Source organism: Mus musculus, chromosome 1 (genome assembly GCF_000001635.26).
Source record: "Mus musculus strain C57BL/6J chromosome 1, GRCm38.p6 C57BL/6J".
Lineage (NCBI taxonomy): Eukaryota > Metazoa > Chordata > Mammalia > Rodentia > Muridae > Mus > Mus musculus.
In genome coordinates this window covers 188,970,851-188,992,297 of record NC_000067.6, presented here as the reverse complement: position 1 = coordinate 188,992,297, position 21,447 = coordinate 188,970,851, and the positions used below count along the sequence as shown (strand labels likewise).

General features: G+C 46.2%; 1 protein-coding gene across 14 annotated transcripts in view; it reads left to right on the top strand.

Moving 5' to 3' along the window:
• Positions 1 to 21,203, top strand: part of Kctd3 (potassium channel tetramerisation domain containing 3) — a 36,804-nt gene extending 15,601 nt beyond the window's left edge. For 2 of the 14 annotated variants that reach the window (XM_030253563.1, NM_001359576.1), the window contains 9 exons: positions 4,667 to 4,782; positions 9,004 to 9,091; positions 9,172 to 9,288; positions 10,903 to 11,073; positions 13,646 to 13,801; positions 15,591 to 15,687; positions 17,827 to 18,011; positions 18,100 to 18,232; positions 19,615 to 21,203. In XM_030253563.1, coding sequence (XP_030109423.1) covers positions 4,667 to 4,782; positions 9,004 to 9,091; positions 9,172 to 9,288; positions 10,903 to 11,073; positions 13,646 to 13,801; positions 15,591 to 15,687; positions 17,827 to 18,011; positions 18,100 to 18,232; positions 19,615 to 20,173 — 1,622 coding nt within the window. In that variant the 3' untranslated portion in view covers positions 20,174 to 21,203. Of the gene's footprint in view, positions 1 to 4,666; positions 4,783 to 9,003; positions 9,092 to 9,171; positions 9,300 to 10,902; positions 11,074 to 13,645; positions 13,802 to 15,590; positions 15,928 to 17,826; positions 18,012 to 18,093; positions 18,233 to 19,614 lie in introns of all 14 variants that reach the window. The other 12 variants (NM_001359578.1, XM_011238911.3, NM_001359577.1 and 9 more) reach the window with 10 other exon arrangements.
• The last annotated feature ends 244 nt before the right edge of the window (positions 21,204 to 21,447 follow it).

Here is a 21,447-nt window from a genome sequence, read left to right as displayed (position 1 = left end):
CACATTTCTCAGACTTTTTTGGTCTCAGAATCAAACCTCTCTTAAGTTAGTTCAGACCAAAAAGTATGTGTAGAGGTTGTTATCTATTGCCATTCATTCATATTATTAAAATTTAAACTTGGAATGTTTAGTACTTACTGATGTAAAAATAGCAATAATAAACTCATTCCATGGTGATTCAAATCACATGTTAATGAAAAGAGATGTTTTCCAAAAAGAAAAATTTTGAGGCAAGTAATATGGGTTTCAATTTGTAGTCTTTTTAAACTTTTATTTTTGTGTATTTCAGTACACGTGCCTGGTGCATGCATGCATGTGTATCTGTGTGTGAGTGCACAAGCCCACTGCTGTCTGCCGAGTCACAGAAAGATGTGGGGGTCCTACTCCTTCATCTTTTGCCTTGTTCCCGTAAGGTAGAGTCTCTCATTGACTTGGAGCTTCCTGGGTTTGCCTGGGCTGACAGACAAGCACAGTGACCCCTGTCTCTGCTAGCACCTTACCCTAAACATGCTAGGACACAGGCATGCACTTGCACCCTACCCTAGACATGCTAGGACACAGGCATGCACTTGCACCCTACCTTAGACATGCTAGGACACAGGCATGCACTCACACCCTACCTTAGACATGCTAGGACACAGGCATGCACTTGCACCCTACCCAACACAGGCTAGGACTCAGGCATGCAGGACACAGGCATGCAGGTCTTTCTCTCTTCTCAGGTGTGTGCTGGGATCTGAACTCACGCATGTGCAGCAAGCGCTGTTGCTAAGCTGACCCTCTCCACAGCCCTGTGGTGATATATTTTGTAATTCCTAAATCTATTTTTGTATTTAGTTTGCTGTGATACATTGTTTTTATTGATCTATGTAAAGACAGGATGGCCTGAAATGATAAACAGTTGTTAATACCTTTTTGTAAATAATGTTTTCAAAAAAACTGTGGCTCTTTCTATTGAATCCTGCACCTGAATCGTGAAACTTCTTCTAGGTCTGCTAAATTGAGATCCTCAGTCTGATTTGCTCTTTGAGTAGTTTGTAACACTGTGTTGATCAGTTGGGAAATGTTGGCTTGCTGAGTTAGGCAGATTTTGTAAATGCTGGTCCCCTTCCCTCCCCAGCTGTAATGTATCCTGACCTTGGAATTGGTGTGGTCACACATCTGACAGTGTTAGGTACTCACGCCTCTGTCAGCGGACATCTTCAGAATATTCATTTCACTTGAAACTGAATTTCTGTAGCTGGCAACAAATAACAACTGACACCCTCCGTGAATTAGGCTTGTTCTGTTTGTCTTGGGGAGCAGTATGCCAGATACCAAATCTGTCTTTCTCCACCTTCTCCCTCCCTCCCTTCCTTGTTTCTTCTCTGAGTGTCTGAGGTCTTCAGCCAGGCACCCCACTCTGAGGTAGAAGCAGAGTGTGGCCGCTGGGGCTTCCCACCAGTCCACGGCACCCCTTTTCACCTTGGTGTCTGTGGTAAGATCCCCGTGCCACCTCCCCATCCTGCTCGGCAGTCTTCATCTCTGTACAGTGATGGGAGTGCCCAGAGCACGAAGACACAGCTGTCCGGAGCTGGACAGATCTGCTGCTTCCTTTTGTGCATTACCTAAAAGTTTCAGCTTGTATTTTGTCCAATTTTGCTGTTTTAAACTGTGAAATAAGTGAATACCATGTATTATGTTTAACAGGATAACTTTCCCCCTTTGGTTGGTTAGAAAACAAATTTTTTTTTTTTTTTAAAGATTTATTTATTTTATTAATGTAAGTACACTGTAGCTGTCTTCAGACACTCCAGAAGAGGGAGTCAGATCTTGTTACAGATGGTTGTGAGCCACCATGTGGTTGCTGGGATTTGAACTCCTGACCTTCGGAAGAGCAGTCGGGTGCTCTTACCCACTGAGCCATCTCACCAGCCCCTAGAAAACAAATTTTAACACTAAAGAAGACCTACTACTGTGCTGGCTAGTTTTATGTCATCTTGACACAAGCTGGAGTCATTTGGGAAGTGAGAATCTCAATTGTGAAATGCTCCCACCTGGTTGGTCTACGGGCACGCCTGTGGCACATTTTCTTCATTGTTAATTGATATGAAGGATTCTGGTAGTGCCCCGCGTGGACAGGGGCTCTGGGATAGTTAAGAAGCAGCTGAGCAAGCCGTGAGGAACAAGCCAGGAAGCAATGCTCCCCTGTGGCCTCTGTATCAGCTCTGTGCCCAGGTTCCTGCCTCAGTTTCTCAGGATGCTGGCTGCAAGCTGGAAGGTGACGTAGAGCCTTCCCTCCCCAAGGCGCTTTTGGTCGTGGTGTTTGTTTCAGCAATAGAGACCTGGCTGGGAAACAGACAGCAAGTCACTCTTTCCTTTCAAGTGCTATTGAGTGGGGATTTTATTCCTCCATTTGCAGAGGGTGGCATGGAGGGAGCCGCTGGAGAATTTGCTCACGCCCGTAGAGAGTACAGCAGGGCTGTTCTTCAGAATTTCACCATCCTGAGAGTGGTGGTTGGGTGGCTGGTGGATGGGTGAGAGTCTTTCCCAAGGTTGGACCCCTGCCCTGTGGCTCAGACAAGGCAGCAGGACGGCTTCAGCAGAGGAGCCAGGGCAGAGCTCCTCACGCTCATGCCATCGCCTTGTCTGCCCACAGCCATCAGGATCCTTGAGCCTAAGCTGGAGTGGCACTTTCAGTTTTGGAGTCTATTCATGATGTCATCCTAGAATTCCCCAAACCTCACCCTTCTCAGGAGGAAAATCAGCTTGTTTTCATTTCTGCAGCAGGACTGAATGAAGTTGGCTTCAGTTGTTTTTAAAAGTTGTCCTGCCTCAAAACCATAGTACTGCTATGTAAATAATTGTGTATGATGTAGAATTAATACCTTCTGCTTTGAAGAACAGTTTATTCCTTTACCTGTTTTTGTTAAGGCCGGGTAAATACATGTCATATAGCTTACTCTGCTCTGTCTTGGTTGGCAGGTGATGTACTCATGTGTCTGTTATATAAATATGTATTTATATACAGACACGTGGTGTGTAAGAGGAGATGTTTCCAGCAGGACTACTGATGTTTTCTTCTGAGTTTCGGCTTTGTCCATTTCTGTTATCTTTCTTACTGCTTTGTTTCTGACATTAAAAACGAGATATGAGGTCAGGATGTGAGTGTGAGTGAGTGCAGGTGTGAGCATGTGTGTGGGCATCTGAGGTCAGGATGTGAGTGCAGGTGTGAGCATGTGTGTGGGCATCTGAGGTCAGGATGTGAGTACAGGTGTGAGCATGTGTGTGGGCATCTGAGGTCAGGATGTGAGTACAGGTGTGAGCATGTGTGTGGGCATCTGAGGTCAGGATGTGAGTGCAGGTGTGAGCATGTGTGTGGGCATCTGAGATCAGGATGTGAGTGTGAGTGAGTGCAGGTGTGAGCATGTGTGTGGGCATCTGAGGTCAGGATGTGAGTGTGAGTGAGTGCTGGTGTGAACATGTGTGGGGCATCTGAGGTCAGGATGTGAGTGTGAGTGAGTGCAGGTGAGAGCATGTGTGGGCATCTGAGGTCAGGATGTGAGTGTGAGTGAGTGCAGGTGTGAGCATGTGTGTGGGCATCTGAGGTTATGATGTGAGTGTGAGTGAGTGCAGGTGTGAGCATGTGTGGGGCATCTGAGGTCAGGATGTGAGTGAGTGCTGGTGTGAGCATGTGTGGGGCATCTGAGGTTATGATGTGAGTGTGAGTGAGTGCTGGTGTGAGCATGTGTGGGGCATCTGAGGTCAGGAGGGATAGATGATGTCTGAAGAACAGGTAAGTACAAGTGGTGATGTCTCTGAGAGCCTGTCTGAGAGACATGGCTGGAGACAGGCTGTGCCACCTGAGAGGAGCCAGAAGTGTAACTCTCATCTTAGTGTGGATGTCCCTTAGACCACACTCTCCTTTCTTACCGTCCTCGGATTCTCCAGCGTGACAGTGCCTGTGGACCTTTGGAAAACCCAGCCCCATGATTTTCTTCCCTTATCCCTTCCGCGGCTCCTTTACCCTCGGATCACTGTCTTGACTGATCTCCCTTCTGTTGTCTGTGCATTGTAGAGATGAGTGTACTTTCCTCTACTAAACTGTGACTCTTGCTAAAATGAGTCTTCTTGTGTTCTTTCAGAGAGCTTCTTGCTTTATACAGTTTCTTTTCAAATAGTTTGATTGCAATGTAAATACTGGGAACAGGGTTAAAGACGTAAATGCTTGTTTTAGATACAGTGTGATGTTGTGGTCTTCTTTTACTTTATTTCTGCGTTCTTTAAGAGACCTTTTTCAGATAGTTGGGTTTCCAAGTGTATGCCTTTAGTCAGTGGTTCCCCAAGATCCAGTCCATGAGCAGGCTGCCTCTGAATTCCCAGCAGGTTTTCCTGGGTCTGGCATAGTCCCTGAGTCCTTTCCTGTCCTGCCTGTCAGGTGGTGGTTATGGTGAGCTAGGGCGAGAACCACAGCCTGAGAGCACACTGGATAGAGATGTGAGATTGCCCAGTGACTCTGCTCTCGGCTTCCCTAATGGAGGCTTAGGAATGTGCAGGTGCTGCCTGAGTTCCGGCCCCATGGATCACAGCACAGGCAGTAGGCTGTGGTAACTGGGGATGGTTAGCCTAGGCTGTGAGTGCTTATAAGGCTGCTGGACTGACATCTGTGTTTGTTTTGCTGGTTAAGGTGTGTTCAGCCTCGGCGTTCCTGTAGATGCTCTCTTCTTCATTGGAAACCAGCTGGTGGCCACGAGTCACACGGGGAAGGTGGGCGTGTGGAACGCTGTCACGCAGCACTGGCAGGTTAGTCTCAGGCAGTGCTTCTTCCACAACTGAGAACACTTTCCTGCTGTCGTTGCCCCTTCCCGTAAAGTCCCTGCCAACCGTGAGTACGTAGACATCTCGCTGTTTGAAGGGAGTTTCTTTTACTTATATAATGATAGTTTTCAACTCAGATTTGGCTTTTTCTTTTTCCATTTCTCTGAGATTTTTAAGAGCCACACTGTGTGCATAGTAATCGAGGCAGACTTCATTTATTGAGTGGAAGCACAGATGCGTCTGGACATAGATAGGCTGTGTAGAGACAGAAAGTAGTCAACTAAACACCTCCAGGGCCTAAGGAGAATGAGACAGGACTGAAGAAAATAATAATAATGATAATTGAAGATAGTGTTTTGCTTTGCTTGTCGCCTGTGCCAACTACACTTAAGGACTGCGTGTTCCCCTAGAGTAGGAGAGGCTCGAGCATGCGGTGGGCAGAGGGAGCATTGCAGACAAAGCTCTGCAGGCTGGGAGGATGGAGTGGGGAGGGTGTGGAGTGTAGGGCACAGAGGAGACGGTGTCGGACAGATGGAGGGGAAAGACAAAAGTGTGTGGACGTGTGCTCCCAAGGGTCTCGGGCGCTGTGAATCGTGCTTTTCATGCCCTGGTGATCCATTAGGACTGAGAACTGGGAGAGGAGCAGAGTGGACAGGAACTCGGGAAAGAAAGCATGGTGTTGGCCTGATGGAGGGCGGGTTTCATGTAGGTGAGTGCAGTGTACCAGTGCTTGAGAAAATACAGTGCTTGGTTCAAGGTTAGTGAGACCCAGGTAACACTGGAGCGCTGAGAAGGCAGGGAGAGATGCAGGGATGTCAGGGCTGGTAGGGCCTTGAACAGATTGACAATTTAAAAGGAACTGGAAGAAAGTGGCGGCAGGGAGGGTTGAGGCCTTGGCACTGGAGCAGTTCTCACCCAGTGGCCTGTTTAATTTAATCCCTTGTGCTGACTCAAAAGTGCAGCCAGCTTTCCGTAGCTTTTCCAAAGTTTTGCATCCATAGATTCAGCCAGTTGGATGAAGAATGTTCCAGAGCAGAATTGACGTCTTTATCGCTGTTCCTGAGCAATACAGATCCCATCTAATCTCGTGTTCACGTTAGATAGTGCTGGGTAGTCTAGAGATGATGATGTACACAGAGGTGATCTGCAAACACTACGTACGCTTTGTTATTTTTGTGCATCCAAGGTTCTGGTATGGTGAGGTCTTGGAATGAACCCAGCAGATATACTGATGAATGGGCATCTGTGGGCATATAGACATCTGGACTAGAAAATAGGAAACAAGTCAGCTGAGCCAGATGACAAGATGAGGTGAAGGGGTGATTTAAAGGTGACAGGCGGTGGGGGGAGGGGATGTGACACGATTGACACATGTGAGGTTCTGGAGGAGAAACAGTCCTGGGACCTTAGACTGAGGTAGAGGAGCTGATGACCCTCAGCTGAGGGGTTGTAGTGGGGAAGTGTGTGCGTTTCAGTGAAGACGCAGAAGTCTGCATAGTCGGTATTGTGAGAAACAGCGCAGTGGTGGACAGTGGAGAGGCTCCGACATAGCCAGAAGGGCATCTTTGTCAGAGTTGTTATGCTGCGGTGCCCCTGCAGGGAGGACTGAGTAATGGGAGTTCTGCTCTGTGCCTTGCTGTCCACACATGGATGTGTTGTGCTGTGCTGTAACCCTGGAAGGAACGGCTCCTTTATAGTTCTTTCACTGTTGGTAGAGCTAAGCGTAAAGGTTTGAATAGCTTTGAGAGCCAGAGACTCATTTTAGTGACCTTGTGGCTCTTAGCCTTGGGTGTGTTGTTTGTGAATCACCTGACTCTTCGTGCCCAGGTGTGTGTGGATGAGACCACAGCTGATGTGGGTTGGTTGCACAGTTCAGAAAGACCTGGGAAAGAAAGCTGTGCGTCCATGCAGCAAACTGGCCTCGTAACCCAGCTGGATCCCTCCCTAGAGCACTGAGGGGATGGGTCTACTGTGCAGCCTCAGCCTTGTCTGTAGATCTGTAGATCTCGACAGACAGCTCTGACTGGAGGCTGGCTCCCGGGCTGGGCAGCACTGCTTGACTAGTCTGACTTGGCCTTCAGCAGCATTCTAGCCACAAATAGCAGAGGAAGTGCACAGGGCAGCCCCTGAGTTCTTCACTTTAGATGTATAGTCAGGATGTATTTGAGTATTAGAGTTAAATGAACCATTAAGCATAGCATCTGCATTTAACCTTATAAACATTGAAAAATTTAGATCTTTCTATCAGCTTCTCAACTCTGCCTTAGTTATAAAAACCAATCTAGTAGAGATTTTTTAAAAAGTAGGGCTTTATTTCTTATTCCTTTGTAATCACTCCCTTCTCATACAACATAGCACACACATACACCATGATATCACAGAGTTAGTCAGAAAGCATCTTCAGTGCTGCTAAGTAAGGTAGCTCAGCCTGAGTAACGTGGCAGCCATAGCTCCGTGTGTGCATCCGTTCCCAGGGTGATGAAGATAGAGTTAAACAAAGAGCAATTACAAGTTTTATTCTCCCATCAGAATATGGAGGCTACTGTGGACGTTAGTCCTGAAAGCCACAGTGCGACACGCATGCGCTGCCTCTCAAAGGGTCAGAGAGTGCTCCATGCTTCTCTGAGGGCGTGGAGGCTTCGCAGTGAAGTGGTTTAATGGCCACCTGTCCTGTGACTGTAACCGTGGGGGCTGAGTTTGAGGAGGAGCTACTGACCCTGCCCAAGGAGCAGAGTAAACCCTGTGGCCTTCGAGGAGGCTGGACTGAGCAGGGAGGGTCACTTGACTTAGCTTACCACAGAATCCATCCTCCTGCAGAGCAGGTGGCAGCGCTTTCCTGAGATGAGCCTCAGAATCCAGGCTTCTGCTTCCTGCTGTGGAGACCCTTGTGTAAGAGTGGAAGTTGTCTTGTAATGCTGGAGCTAGGGACCTGCCCAGCCTGGGCCAGAGCATGGGTGAGTGGCAGGCAAGATGCCTTCACTCTCAGACAGTTTTACTTCCAGTCTGGAAGCATGGCCGTGGCATGCCACATGAGATGCTGTCTGTTCTCTGAGCCCTGACCCAGGGTCCTGCAGAGATGCCCTAGTGCAGCTCATGACTGTGAAGCTGTGATGTGCACACAGTAGAGCATCCTGTGTGAGAGCAGCATAGAGGGATCTTTAATCCCAGGTGCCTGTGGTGTAGCTGGAGTGGACTCAGGCTCTGCCTTGCTCTTCTCTTCTTGGTGTCAAGTCCCAGAGCCCTCTTACTCTCTAGTTCCTCCCCAGCCTCTGCTGAGATGACAACCCCATCTGACCCCTGGGTCACCCTACTTCTGGGCCTGACACACCAGAATTGCCTTTTGGTTTTACTTCTCTGTGGGAGGTGGACAGGCTCCAAGAGAGTTCAACAAATGCTTTGTTCGGTTGTAGCACAGAAAGCAAACACACATGAAGCCGATTGCATGTAGATCTTATCCTCGCTGGAAAACAAGCCTGAGAAGTGCTAGCTCTTTGAAGCAGTGCTAATTGCTGAAGTGTCTGTCTTGGCCTTCATACGAGCGGCTTCACAACATTAACGCTGGCATGATGGTAGAGAGTTGTTCACTCTTGTTTCCGGCTGCTGCCACTTAGTGTTGTTTCTTGGCTTCATCCATTCATTCATTGTGGTGACCTAAGTCCTTTGGCTTTACATGGTTACCTGTTTACAAACCAGAAGATGGATTTGAAAAGATGCTATTTAATTCCAGTACCTAGAAAACAAGACACAGAGGAGTTTTGCCTCTGCTGTTTCCTAGAAGAATCTGTACTAAGGATAGTAAGACAGGACACTGTACACTTGAAGAAGTTGAAGCAGGTTGTGAGCAGCTGCGCTGTGTCTGAAATCACTTGTGCTGGTCCCTGACTCTTAATTATTCACTGTGTGGCCTTGGCACTTTATTTTATGAGTGACATAGGGGGGAAGGGGAAGTGGGAGTCCTGCCTTGGCCTTTAAGTTCCAGAGGCTGTGGCGTGGTTACCACATGCAGACTTCAGAGAGCACAGGTTGCTGTGGGATGCAGCTAGAACATGTGTCTTCAAAGCTGCATGGGGCACAAAGACAGCTTGTTGTCTAAGCTCCCTACAGTTGGGTATTGAGATACCCGAAAGAATCAAAGCCCCGAGGAAGTTGGAGCGGAAAGTAGAAATGATGCTCTCTTCCTAACACGTAACAATCTCACTGCGTCAGGTGCAGGACGTTGTCCCAATAACCAGCTACGACACTGCAGGCTCCTTCCTCCTCCTGGGATGCAACAACGGATCAATATATTACATAGGTGAGCATGGAGCATGCTTCATCCACCAGCATGGAGACCTGGCCCTCTGCAGCTCTGACTAGATGTGTCCTTGTCCGTAGACATGCAGAAGTTCCCGTTGCGGATGAAGGACAACGACCTTCTCGTCACTGAGCTCTATCACGACCCCTCCAATGACGCCGTCACCGCGCTGAGCGTTTACCTCACTCCCAAGACAAGTCAGTACACGGTCAGCCTTGTTCACATGCGCCTGGGGCCAGACCATGTGCTCGGATGTGCTGCTTGCTCATGGCGTCACTTGACTGGGTTCATTAGACAAGAGAAGTGTAGTGCTCACTGAAATGACTGAAGAAGACTCCCGGGGACTACTCATGCTAGCCCTGTCTGTCTGCCTGCTTGCCTGCTCGCTCGCTCGCTCCCTCGCTCTCTCTCCCTCCCTCCCTTTCTCTCCCCCTCTCCCCTCTCCCTCCCTCTCTCTCTCTCCCTCCCTCTCTCTCCCCCTTTTCCCCCTCCGTGTCTCTCTCTCTCTCTCTCTCTCTCTCTCTCTCTCTCTCTCTCTCTCCCTCTCTCCCTCCCTCTCTCTCGTTTTGTGCATTTTCCTTGGCTGCTTTCAGTGATAGAGCTAAGAGGTTGTGACACAATGTGGAGAGCAGAATTTAAACTAATTACTACTTGTTTCTTTAGAGAAAGCTTCCTGAGCTCTGCTCTAGAATGAGTAATGAAGTATGGATTTCCCCCAATTGAATTTATAGTTAGAGGGAAAACTGGGCAAGTTTTAGAATTTAAACTACCCAAAGGAAAAATCCCTTCCTCATGTAGGCAAGCCTTAGGAAGCATGAGAATGGGGTCTCTGGTTGGTTGGACTGTCCCATCCCAGGCCTCTGCTCTTCCCTTTGACTCGGGAGGTGAGGAAGTAAAGCCCACAGTTTTCTCTCTGTGAAGCTAGAAATGCAGTGTCCGCTGTCCGTCTTTTGATTTGTGATGGGATATGGCACCAGTCTAAGAAAAGCCACCAGGGCTGGGATGATGGCTTAGCTTCAGCACTGGCTGCTCTTCCAGAGGACTCAGGTTCTGTCCCTAGAACTGCACGGCAGATCTCAACTGTTAATCCAGGGTCCAGATCCAGGAGTTATACTCTGTTCTGGCTCCAAGGATATCAGGCATGTAGCTGGTGCACAGACATGCATGCAAGTGACAGTCATACACATAAAATAAAAATAAGCCTTTGGAAAGAGGAAGGAAAGGAAAAGAAATGTGAAGCCACCGCCGAGCCGGGGCAGATTGGAAGAGCCAGAACAGCCATCAGCGTGGCGTGAGCATTGGGAGAAGTGTGCTTGTCCCACTGTGTGCGGCTTGACACTCTTAGTTTAGTGATTCTTGGTAAGTGTCGGCTAATGTACCTAGCAGAAGTAAAAGCTGAGGCCACCCCCAACACACTTCAGCGGGATGCTGCTCTGGGATGGCGTTCTCCTGGTGGGTGTGGCACAACAGGGTTATTCTCTAAATTGATACTGGGTTGGTACCAGGCATTCTGAAAGGTGCTTCAGTTTCTATCAGTAAGGAGCAGGGCATGAGGGGTAGGCATGAGAATTCACAGAATTAGTGTGTAATTACCACAGCAAAACCTAAGACAGTGCAGGATGGCCAGAAGCAGTTTCACTGTAGAGTGAAGGGTCAAGAAACACGTGTAAAGGAATTACAGACTTTCTGCTGTGAGCAGCCTTGAGCTGTGTTTGCTGAGGGTTTTGGTCACAAGCTCTGGTCTCTGCTGGGCCAGGCATTCTTTCAATCATTATTTATATAACGCACTTCTTTTGACCCGTGGCTCCTAGGTGTCAGCGGAAACTGGATTGAGATCGCCTATGGTACGAGCTCTGGAGCCGTGCGAGTGATTGTGCAGCATCCGGAGACTGTCGGCTCAGGGCCTCAGCTCTTCCAGACATTCACCGTTCACCGGAGCCCCGTGACCAAGATCATGCTGTCAGAGAAGCACCTGGTGTCAGGTACAAGGCGGCTCCCTGTCTGCGGTGACTCCGTGCTGAGAGAGGAAGTGGGGTAGCTTATGCTGCATGGAAAACTGAAGGGGTGTGGCTTTGACGTGGTCGGGGTGTGCTGTACATAAGCCTAGGAAATGTCTATGTCCTGTTAATTCTCTTATAGTTCCTTCTCACGGCAAATTCATACCAAGATGCGTATCAGGTCACTGCTGAGAAGATTTTTCTGTTTCAAATTTTCTAAGTTTGAACTTTACTATAAATGTATTTTGTTATCTTCAGTTAAGCTAAAGTTGTAGACCAAATGTATACTTTGATAGTTGATCACCTTATGTTTAAAATGCATAACAGTATAAAATTATGTAAAGAAAGTAACATTTTGTTGTTTTATAGTTCCCTATAATCACAAAATTTTAAAAATTTAGATAATGAACTAAATATGACGTGTTAATTTTGCCTAGCGCCAACCAACATACTTTCTTTGAATCATGAGACTTTTTTTGGGGGGGTAGGGGGGTTCGAGACAGGATTTCTCTGTGTACTAGCCAGGCTGGCCTTGAACTCAGAAATCCGCCTGCCTCTGCCTCCCAAGTGCTGGGATTAAAGGCGTGCGCCACCACTGCCCGGCAGCTATTAGCTTTTCTAGTTTATAAAAATGCCTTGGACTTCTGTGCTCTTGTTTGTTTGCCATATTTGTTTGGTTGCTCTGCCCCTCCGTCTCTCTCACTCTCCTCAGTAAGGTCTGAGTAAGTCTGTGAAGAGGTGACCTTGGCTGCTAGAGTCTCCTGTGTGTTCTGCACAGGCTTCCCGTGTGCTTGTTGTTTATTTGCTGTCTGCCTCCTCCTAGAAGCTGAGTTCCACAGCAGTAGCTGTGTGTTCTCCCAACAGTGCTAGGAAATGCTGTATGCTGTGGGTCTGGATTTAAAGGCCCAGGTTAAAGCACCCGTCAACAGTGTTCTGTGTTCTCGGCCCTTCTGCCCCCTGGTGGCTCTTGGCATAAGTGCAGCCATGTGCTTTTTCTGTGGTATGCATCCTAGGGTCTGAAATGGGGCTTTGCAGGAGTTGTTTGAACAGGGTTCTGTCATCACCACTTGAATCATTCATGATGGCTTTAGTTCTTTGTCTTCTCCATCCTGCTAAGCTTAGTGAAACCAGAGGGCCATTTCCCACAAGACTGGCTAAATGCCTTACCTGTATCTCCTGTACTTCACTACTGGCCTGAGATCTGAGGATTTCATTATATACTGCTAAAAAGTGCACAGGAACTATTTCTTGGTAATTTCCAAGTTTTTTTCTAAAGTTTGCTTTAAAATACAAAACTGGTATTGTATGACATAGGAACTATGATATTTATATAAAAGTTCTACATTCCTAGCATTCACAGACATTTCGAAAATTATCACAAATGGCAAGTTAATTTTTCCCCTTGTTAAAGCAAGCAAAAAAGTGTACTTGCCTGGATGACTTGATATTTAGGGTATATCTTTTTAATAAGCATGCCCATTTAGAACAAAGATGCGTTTTGGGAGTGCTCCCCTGTGTGGTCAGTCACTAGTGTTCCTACTCAGGATTAGCAACAGTAAAGCCAAGGCGAGCCCTGAAACACAGATGTGTAGAAAAGTGTTTTAAGCTGGAGAGAGGGGTGTTTTATATTACTCAGACCTTAAATAGCCTAAACCAGGAGTAACTGTAAACTAGTGACTAGCACTTTCCATACATCTTATAGAATAATTATTTATTACTCATTTGTAGTCACGTTAGAGTCTTTATTAGGTTTTTAAAAGTCTTTTAATTAAACATTTTAATTATTATTATTCACTTTTGTGGGAGCTTATTAGACAGGGTCTTTTTTTATGTAGTCCTGGCTATCCTGGAACTCACCATGTAGACCAGTCTGGCCTAGAACTCATAGAGATCTGATTGGCTCTGTCTCCCAAGTTCTGGGATTAAAGATGTGTGCCATGACATCTGGCTAAATGTTTTAAATATGAATGTCTTGTGCCATATCATGTTTGGCTACTCTCAGAGAACAGGTGTCATCAGATTCCCTGGAGTTGGAATTGCAGGCAGTTGTGAGTCCTCTGAGGTGGGTGCTGGGACCACCCTTGAGTCCTGTGAAGAGAAACAAGCGTTGCTGACCACGGAGGTCTGTCCACTTTGTAGGAGTCAGTTCCCACCTTTTACCATGTGTGTCAGAGGCTCAAGACTCGGGTTTTGAGGCTTGGCAGCAAACATCTTCACTCAGTCACCTTCCCAGACCCCCTTCTCTCATGTTGGCTTACTATATGTAAATTGAGTACAGTTTTAAGATAAATCTTCAGCCTGGCAGTGGTAGCGCACGCCTTTAATCCCAGCACTTGGAGGCAGAGACAGGCGGATTTCTGAGTTCGAGGCCAGCCTGGTCTACAGAGTGAGTTCCAGGACAGCCAGGGCTACACAGAGAAACCCTGTCTCGAAAAACAAACAAACAAAAAAAAAGATCTGTGATCTGCTTTTCCAAATGTACAATGATCTGCTTGATGTAAAAGAAGAAATGTGTTTCAGAGTGGGGAGGTGATGTATTGTGTTCTTTCTTTCCTAGTGTGTGCTGACAACAACCACGTCCGCACCTGGACAGTGACACGATTCAGAGGGATGATCTCTACGCAGCCAGGCTCCACTCCTTTAGCATCCTTCAAGATCCTGTCCTTGGAGGAGACAGAGAGCCATGGCAGCTATTCCTCTGGAAATGACATCGGTAGGCATCTTCAAAGATGGGAATCTAGGACCAGAGCTGACTGGTGCTTTTAATTTTGAAAGTCATTTTTGTAACACAAGCAACAGCCTCAATAATTATTCTCCTAGCCATTGTATTTAACTATAAACAATTAGGAACATGAATATTTCAACAACAAACATTTGAACAAATATGTGTGTCTGTGTACACACACATATGAAAATGCTGTGTGTGCGTGCACTCTTGCCTGAGCACACACGTTGGAGGTCAGAGGGTAACTTAGTGGAGTCAGTTCTCTTCTGCTGAGGATCAAACTCAGGTCACCAGGCTTGGTGACAAGTGTCTTGAGCTGCTGCGGCATCTCAGCAGCCCGATGTACTAGCTATAGTACATCTTCAGAAGATGTTACAGTTCTGCATGCAGGCTTTCAAAGCAGCAATAGGAATATGCAAAGTGACTTCATATCTGCTCTCACCCCTTTTGTTGCTAGGGATCGATCAGCTCCATACTCCCAAGCCTTCTTCTACGTCCCCAGAGTCTAAGCATATCCTTCTAGTGCTAATGATAGTGCAGATCCTCAAGGACCCTTTATAAGCCTTTAATGCCTAAAATTCAGGTTTGACGTATCTGTGGGAGTGAAGAGATGGAAGACCTAAGTGCCATTCTGGAGTGCACATATATAAGATCTCTACCAATGTAATATTATAGCTGTAACATGCTTTTAATAGTAGATTTAATAATCCATCCATATTTATCTAATTTTTTTAAAGATTTATTTATTTATTATATGTAAGTACACTGTAGCTGTCTTCAGACGCACCAGGAGAGGGCATCAGATCTCATTAGGGATGGTTGTGAGCCACCATGTGGTTGCTGGGATTTTGAACTCAGGACCTTTGGAAGAGCAGTTAGTGCTCTTAACCACTGAGCCATCTCTCCAGCCCTATCTAATTTTTAATATCACTATATCCCCCCCTTTTTTTTTTTCAACCCCCTTCCCTTTATCTAGGAAAGAAGGAAAGATAGAGAAGAGAGGAAAGACAGAAATCCCTGAGTCTAGGCTCTCTATTTAGTTTCCCCCATCTAAAACTATAATTATTTGTAAATTATCCCTTAAAATGACAACATATATATATATATAATTTATAAAATAACCAAAACCATCCACCCTGTCTTAAGAAATTGGGACAATGGTCTTATAATTGCTTCCTGCTGAACTGGGGTGAAGAGCTCCTGTTTGGGGCCCAAAACAAAATTGGAAAATGGTTAAGTCAAAGCTGGTTGGCGTTGTTATCCCGTCTTTATGTGTTGAGAAAGTTTAGGACGTAAGTGAAGTCCTGACTGGAACCATCTGAAAGGCTGGATGAACCGAGGTCACCGGGGATTAGCAGCCCTTTCTGAAGCTGCTCTGGAAGCAGCCGCAGGTGAGGCAGGGTCAGGCAGGGAACCGGAACAGCAGGTCATCTCAGCATCCCCGAGGGGGAGTCTTGTCAGGCCCACCCTCTTGGTGTTTCATTCTGTAGTATATAAACCTTACAACCAATTGTGGGCACAGTGAGACACACACACAGAGACACTCACACACACTAACAGAGACACATACATAAATATTTTAAAAAGAAACATTGTGCATTGCTCCTGTGAAATCGAGTGCAGATTGACCTGCTTCGGCCTTGAGCTTGTGTGTGACGCTGGCATAGGTCTGGTGCACAGCAGGCATGAGAGCTGCTGGGAAGAGGAGTGTCAGTATCAGTGTGCTTTTATAGAATGAAACCATTCCTCACTCTTGTCCCTTTCTTCTCTGACCCAGGGCCTTTTGGGGAACGAGATGATCAACAAGTATTTATCCAGAAAGTTGTTCCCATCACCAACAAACTGTTTGTCAGGCTGTCGTCGACAGGAAAAAGGTGACACTTCACAGAAGACAAGTATATTCAGAAATGGCCTTTGTCTCCTAGAATGCAGGTGCAGTTTGTTAGCGGTGGAAGGCACCAGACACATTACAGCAGGCTTCCCTATGCTGGTTACCTGTAGAGAGGGAGACTCAGCAGTGACTGCCACTTAATGAGCCATAATGACCCTGGATGGGACAGACTGAGAGCACCATAGAGAAACAAAGCTGTCACACACAAGCGTGTCTCCATTAGGTGTGTCTCTCAGGTGGGGCATTCCAGATTGCCTGACTCTGTGTACAACAAAAGGAAGGAAGCTGGTCACCCTTGGCTGATGATAACGTAACCTGCCTAACGTGGCCACAGCTCCCAATTAGCCGCTGTCTCCATTCACCTTGTCCTCATTCTCCCAGGGGTCCACGCTGGTCCCGAGTGCTCTTGGGACCTTCTTTTCTGCTTTTGTCTTCAGGGCTTTTTGGTTTTTGTTTCTCCTAATTTTAACACATTCACAGTAGATTTCCTGGCAGACAGATGCACTAAATTCTGATAGTGTCCTTTATTAGCTATGTAAATTCACCTGGAATGACCTTATCGGTTGTCTGACAGAATAGGGTTCCACTGTCTGGAACATATGTCACATGGTAAAGTGAAGAAAACAGGGATCCTGTTGTCCCTGACCACAGTGGACGTTTGTAAATATGAGCTTTTCTGCCATTTTTTTTAAATTTTGAAAACGATTGTCTAGTTTAGCTGGGGGGGTGTTGTTGTTGTTGTTGTTGGTGGTTTTTTTTCTGCATGCCAGATAAATGAACAAATAAAATTCCTAGTAGTGGTCATCAAACAGACAGATTTTCTTTTAAATGTTGCTAGTGCTTTTGATGTTTTTAAAGTTACCCATTTAACTTTATTTGGCATGTCTCTGGTTACATGGTGTTTTAATGAATAAACTCTGAGTGATGATAGGTGTTATTTCCATCAGAGATAGCATATAGTCATTAGTAATTCATGAATGAATTCTAGAAAATGGCTAATGTGTCCACAGATGTAGAGTTTGTGCTATGATTAGTGCACTGAGTGCAGAAGCTGCCAGGTGTGTATTAAGCTGGACTCTATCTCTGTCTAACGTGACATGTCTCATAAGCGTACCTCATTAATATCCCCTTTGTGTTATTTCAGAAAGTGTTTTGTATGAGGTGGATTTTATGATCTAGAGGGAAACTACTGTAACAAAAAAGAACAGGCAGAAGTTGCTTTGTAGAGTTGGTTTATTTTAAAAATAAGCCAGAAATATAGATCTTTAAAAAAAATTAAGTCACTTTACAAATACAAATAAATGTTAATTTTATTATGAAAAATAATGAAAAAGATTAATGCCCTGACAAAGAAAAACAATTGTCGATTCAGATGGTGCTGGCGAGGTGGGTGCTGCTTTTGTAGAAAGCTGGGGTTCAGTTTCCAGCGGCTCACAACCGCCTGCAACGCTAGTGGCAAGGAATCCAGTGCTCTTTTCTGGCTTCTGAGGCACCAGGCATGCACACAGGCATTCACATATACATATAAAATACATCTTTTCTTAAAGCTATCCTAACTGAAATAAAGGAGAAATGACTTAGACCTCTCACGTGGTGAAATAGGAAGTTTACTCCAGATAATATGACTCCAATGTGTGCGGTCTGTGTGCCTAACAGGACTGCTTTATTGGCCTGGCCCCCCCACCCCCTCCCCCTCCCCCCTCTTGCTCCCCTCCCTCCTCCCTCCCTCAGCTGCTTGGCCTCTCACTCTGGTCACACCTCTCATCCCTTTATTTCTGACTCAGGGATCCGAGCCTTTGTGGGTTTACATTGTAAAATATTGTACATAAACTGTATAGGGTTTTGTTTTTAAACATTGCAGTATTATACATTGCAGTATTATATTTTTATTCCTTCCCTCTTTCTTTTTTCTTTCTCTTTTCTCATGTCTTCGTTTTGAAGACTTGTTTATTCCCAAGATAACTTTTGTAACTAACTCCTATCTGTATTTCAGTTGAGCACACACTTAGGTGTGAGAAGTTTTTCTTATTCAGAGAAACAAGACTTGATTTGACCATTTTAAAGCTATTTTAGATACAGGTATGTAATTTATTCCTTGGATCTGTACCACCTCTTCTTTCAGAATATGTGAGATCCAGGCTGTAGACTGCACTACAATCTCCTCCTTCACCGTGAGGGAGTGTGAGGGCTCCAGCAGGATGGGCTCCCGGCCAAGGCGATACCTGTTCACTGGCCACACCAACGGCAGCATCCAGATGTGGGACCTGACCACAGCCATGGATATGGTCAACAAGACTGAGGACAAGGGTAGGTGACAGCACAGCGGAGGGAGGGTTGGCAGGCAGAGCTGACCTTTGACCTGCCATTTGAATGAGTGTTTATTTCTAAGATGCAGGCGGGCCCACTGAGGAGGAGCTGCTCAAGCTGCTGGACCAGTGTGATCTGAGCACGTCCCGCTGTGCCACTCCCAACATCAGCCCCGCCACCTCCGTGCTGCAGCACAGCCGCCTTCGAGAGTCCAGCTCCAGGTGCGTCCTGAGGGGCTGACTTCACTGGGGACGCTGGGGACATGCCTGCCATGTGAAAGCTCTTGTTTCAAAATACAGTTTGAGCCAGGCGTGGTGGCGCACGCCTTTAGTCCCAGCGCTCGGGAGGCAGAGGCAGGCGGATTTCTGAGTTCGAGGCCAGCCTGGTCTACAGAGTGAGTTCCAGGACAGCCAGGGCTACACAGAGAAACCCTGTCTCGAAAAAAACCAAAAAAAATAAATAAATAAAAAAATACAGTTTGAATCATATATGTTGATATTGAATTACTCAAATGTAAATTTGTATCTGTATGCATAGCACATCTTTTCAGAGGAAAACATTTTAAACTTTTATTGAGTTCTTTGACAGTTTCATACATATGTAATGTGCAAGGGGGAAAAATGTTGTGGTCTTGTGTGTGTCTGGCATGTGCTGTCATTGACACCTAGACTTCATGCATGCAAACACGCTTTTTACCACTGAGTCTGACCCCCGCCCCAGCTTGGCTTTTAACTTAGTTGATTAAGCACAATAACCACGGTAGCTTACAGAGTTTACTGAGCTTAAGTTTCCCGAGGGCTAAAAGTCCTTCACAGCTGGGAAGCGGCAGCAGGCAGCAGGTATCAGCAGGCAGCAGGTATCAGCAGGCAGCAGGTATCAGCAGGCAGCAGGTATCAGCAGGCAGCAGCAGGCAGCAGGTATCAGCAGGCAGCAGGTATCAGCAGGCAGCAGGCATCGCAGCTGGAGCCCGATGCTGAGGGCTCTTATCCTGAACCACAAGCTCAAAGCAGAGAATGAACTAGAAATGGTACAAAGCCTTAAACTCCTCCCCAAAGCCTGCGCCCAGGGACATCGTTCCCTCACATAGCACCCTCACACACAGCTTCACCAACAGGGACCAAGAGTTCAGATGCCTGAGACTGTGGGGACACTGTCATTCCAGGCACTGCAGGAAAGGACTGGCCGCTGCAGAGCTGTTAGGTGGTGGTGACTCGCTCGCCCTGTATTAGGAGTGGTGCTAACCAAAAGTTATTTAATGTCATATACAAAGAAATACTCTGCCTTTTCCAACCACGTTGACTAAAATGTGAAATTCTGAGAATCCAAGGACCAAATATTGAAGTACATTGATTTCTTATTGGCTTTTTTAAACACTTATTTTCCTTTCCCCCTACTATTCAAAAGTTTTGCTTGATTATGAATGTATGTGTGTTATTACGTTAGTTGGTAATTGTATATGATATGATCTACTTAACAAATATATTTGTATACAGAAAGTAGCTAGTAACTTGCCTTATGTTTTAGTTGGCAGCTTAACTGCCGAGCTATGCTCCTGAGACCTTGCAGTGAAATCATAGCTGTCATTTTTAAATCTGTCTCTCAGCCTTCAGCTCCAGCACCACGAAACCATCCACGAAGCGGCAACCTATGGTGCCACGCGGCCTTACCGAGAGAGCCCTTTGTTAGCCAGAGCACGGAGGACTGAGAGTTTCCACAGCTACAGGGACTTCCAGACTCTTAATCTCAACAGAAGCATAGAGAGACCTGTCCCTGAGAATGGTCACATGGGCCCAGCCCAGACTGAGGTGAAAGGGGCAGCAGGGGAGTGCGCTATGTCTGAGAGGAGGTCCCCTGGCACAGAGGTAAGATGTGGGCGAGAGTCAGATGGGGGACTGGAGGTGCATAGAACAGCAGAGGGTTTGTCAGAGCCCAAGAAAAGGTCAGCAGAGGATGAAAATGAGCATAAAGTGGAGTTCCGAAAGAAAGGGTTTGAAGCAGGAGGATTTCTTGGAAGAAAGAAAGTTCCCTATCTGGCATCCTCACCAAGTACCTCTGATGGAGGGACCGACTCCCCTGGTACAGCATCCCCGTCTCCAACCAAGACCACTCCGTCACCTCGGCACAAAAAGAGCGATTCCTCTGGCCAAGAGTACAGCTTGTGAACTCACCCAAGTGCATGAGAGTTTTTCTAAATCTACATGAAAAACAAATTTTCCTGGGTTTCAGTACATTGGCTTTTACATCAAAAACTAACAGGGCACAGTTTGACCTGTTTAGTGTATTCTGGGCCGAGTCTCTGAAGCAGGAGCAGAGCACACTCCCGGGATTCAGGGACATGGTCCTCACAGCTCGGAAGTAGCTCTAGTCCTGCGAGCAGGCACTTGGAACAGCAGTCTGTAAGCAGGAGTCATTGCCATGTTGCCCTCCCTGCTGGTGTTACTGTGTTCCCTTAGAGCATGTGGGCCAGTGGGCCACATTCATAATGCAGTTGCCCAAGGCCTGTCTTGCAGTGGTACCTTAAAGTTAACCTCATAATCTTGGAACTTGGGCTCCAACCCTTATGATTGTGGAGTGTTTACTAGATACATAATGAGGTGCTAAGTTGTGGGGAAGTCTCATGTAACTCAGAACACTATCCTGGTCCCAGGCTACACTGTGCACTACGTCTTTAGGGTTGTTTATTTCACTGCGGGTCATTTTCTGATTCTTGTTGTTGGGAGTCAATATAGCATGCGTCACCAGTGTTTGGTACCCAAGTCGTTCCAGTGGGAACAATGTCTGTTTGAGTAAACTAAGACTGACAGGGGAATCGGGGTGCTCACAAGCGAGTCCCTCCAGCTGCTTTAGGAGCCGCTGTGTTCCTGCTGTGTCTTACAGGACTGGAGTGCTGGATTCGGAGTTAAACGCATCAATATGTAAAATTGTTGTTTTGGCTTTATTTTGAACTCTGGGAGCAAAAGAAAAATTTTTGTACATTTTCTTCATTTAATCAGAATGGTTTACATATTTCTGCAAATGGAGAAAATGTAAATATAAACCCATGACCATTTACTAAGTGAATGATGTATATTTCCCATTATCAGAAGTATAATGAAGTTGGAATAAATTCTTTAAAGTTTACTATGTTGCCAGTGGTTTCACACAAATTCCCTTGTATTTATTTGTTGATTAAATCAAGTGAGAAAGGTTAAAGCAGTGTGTCTTCAGTTATTTAAGGAACCTTATGCTGTGTAAGTTCCACCCACATGAGTGTGTAAAAAAGAAACACTGTACTTACCATGTCAGAAGACCACTAGAGATGAGAGGAGAAGTTGGGACTAAAATTTAATAAAAAGGTAGAGTGAACCTTAATCTCAACCTGGTAGATGGAGGCCAACCTGGGCTATATCATGAGCCAGTGTCTCAAAGACACATGGAAGAGTGGCTTCCCAAAAGC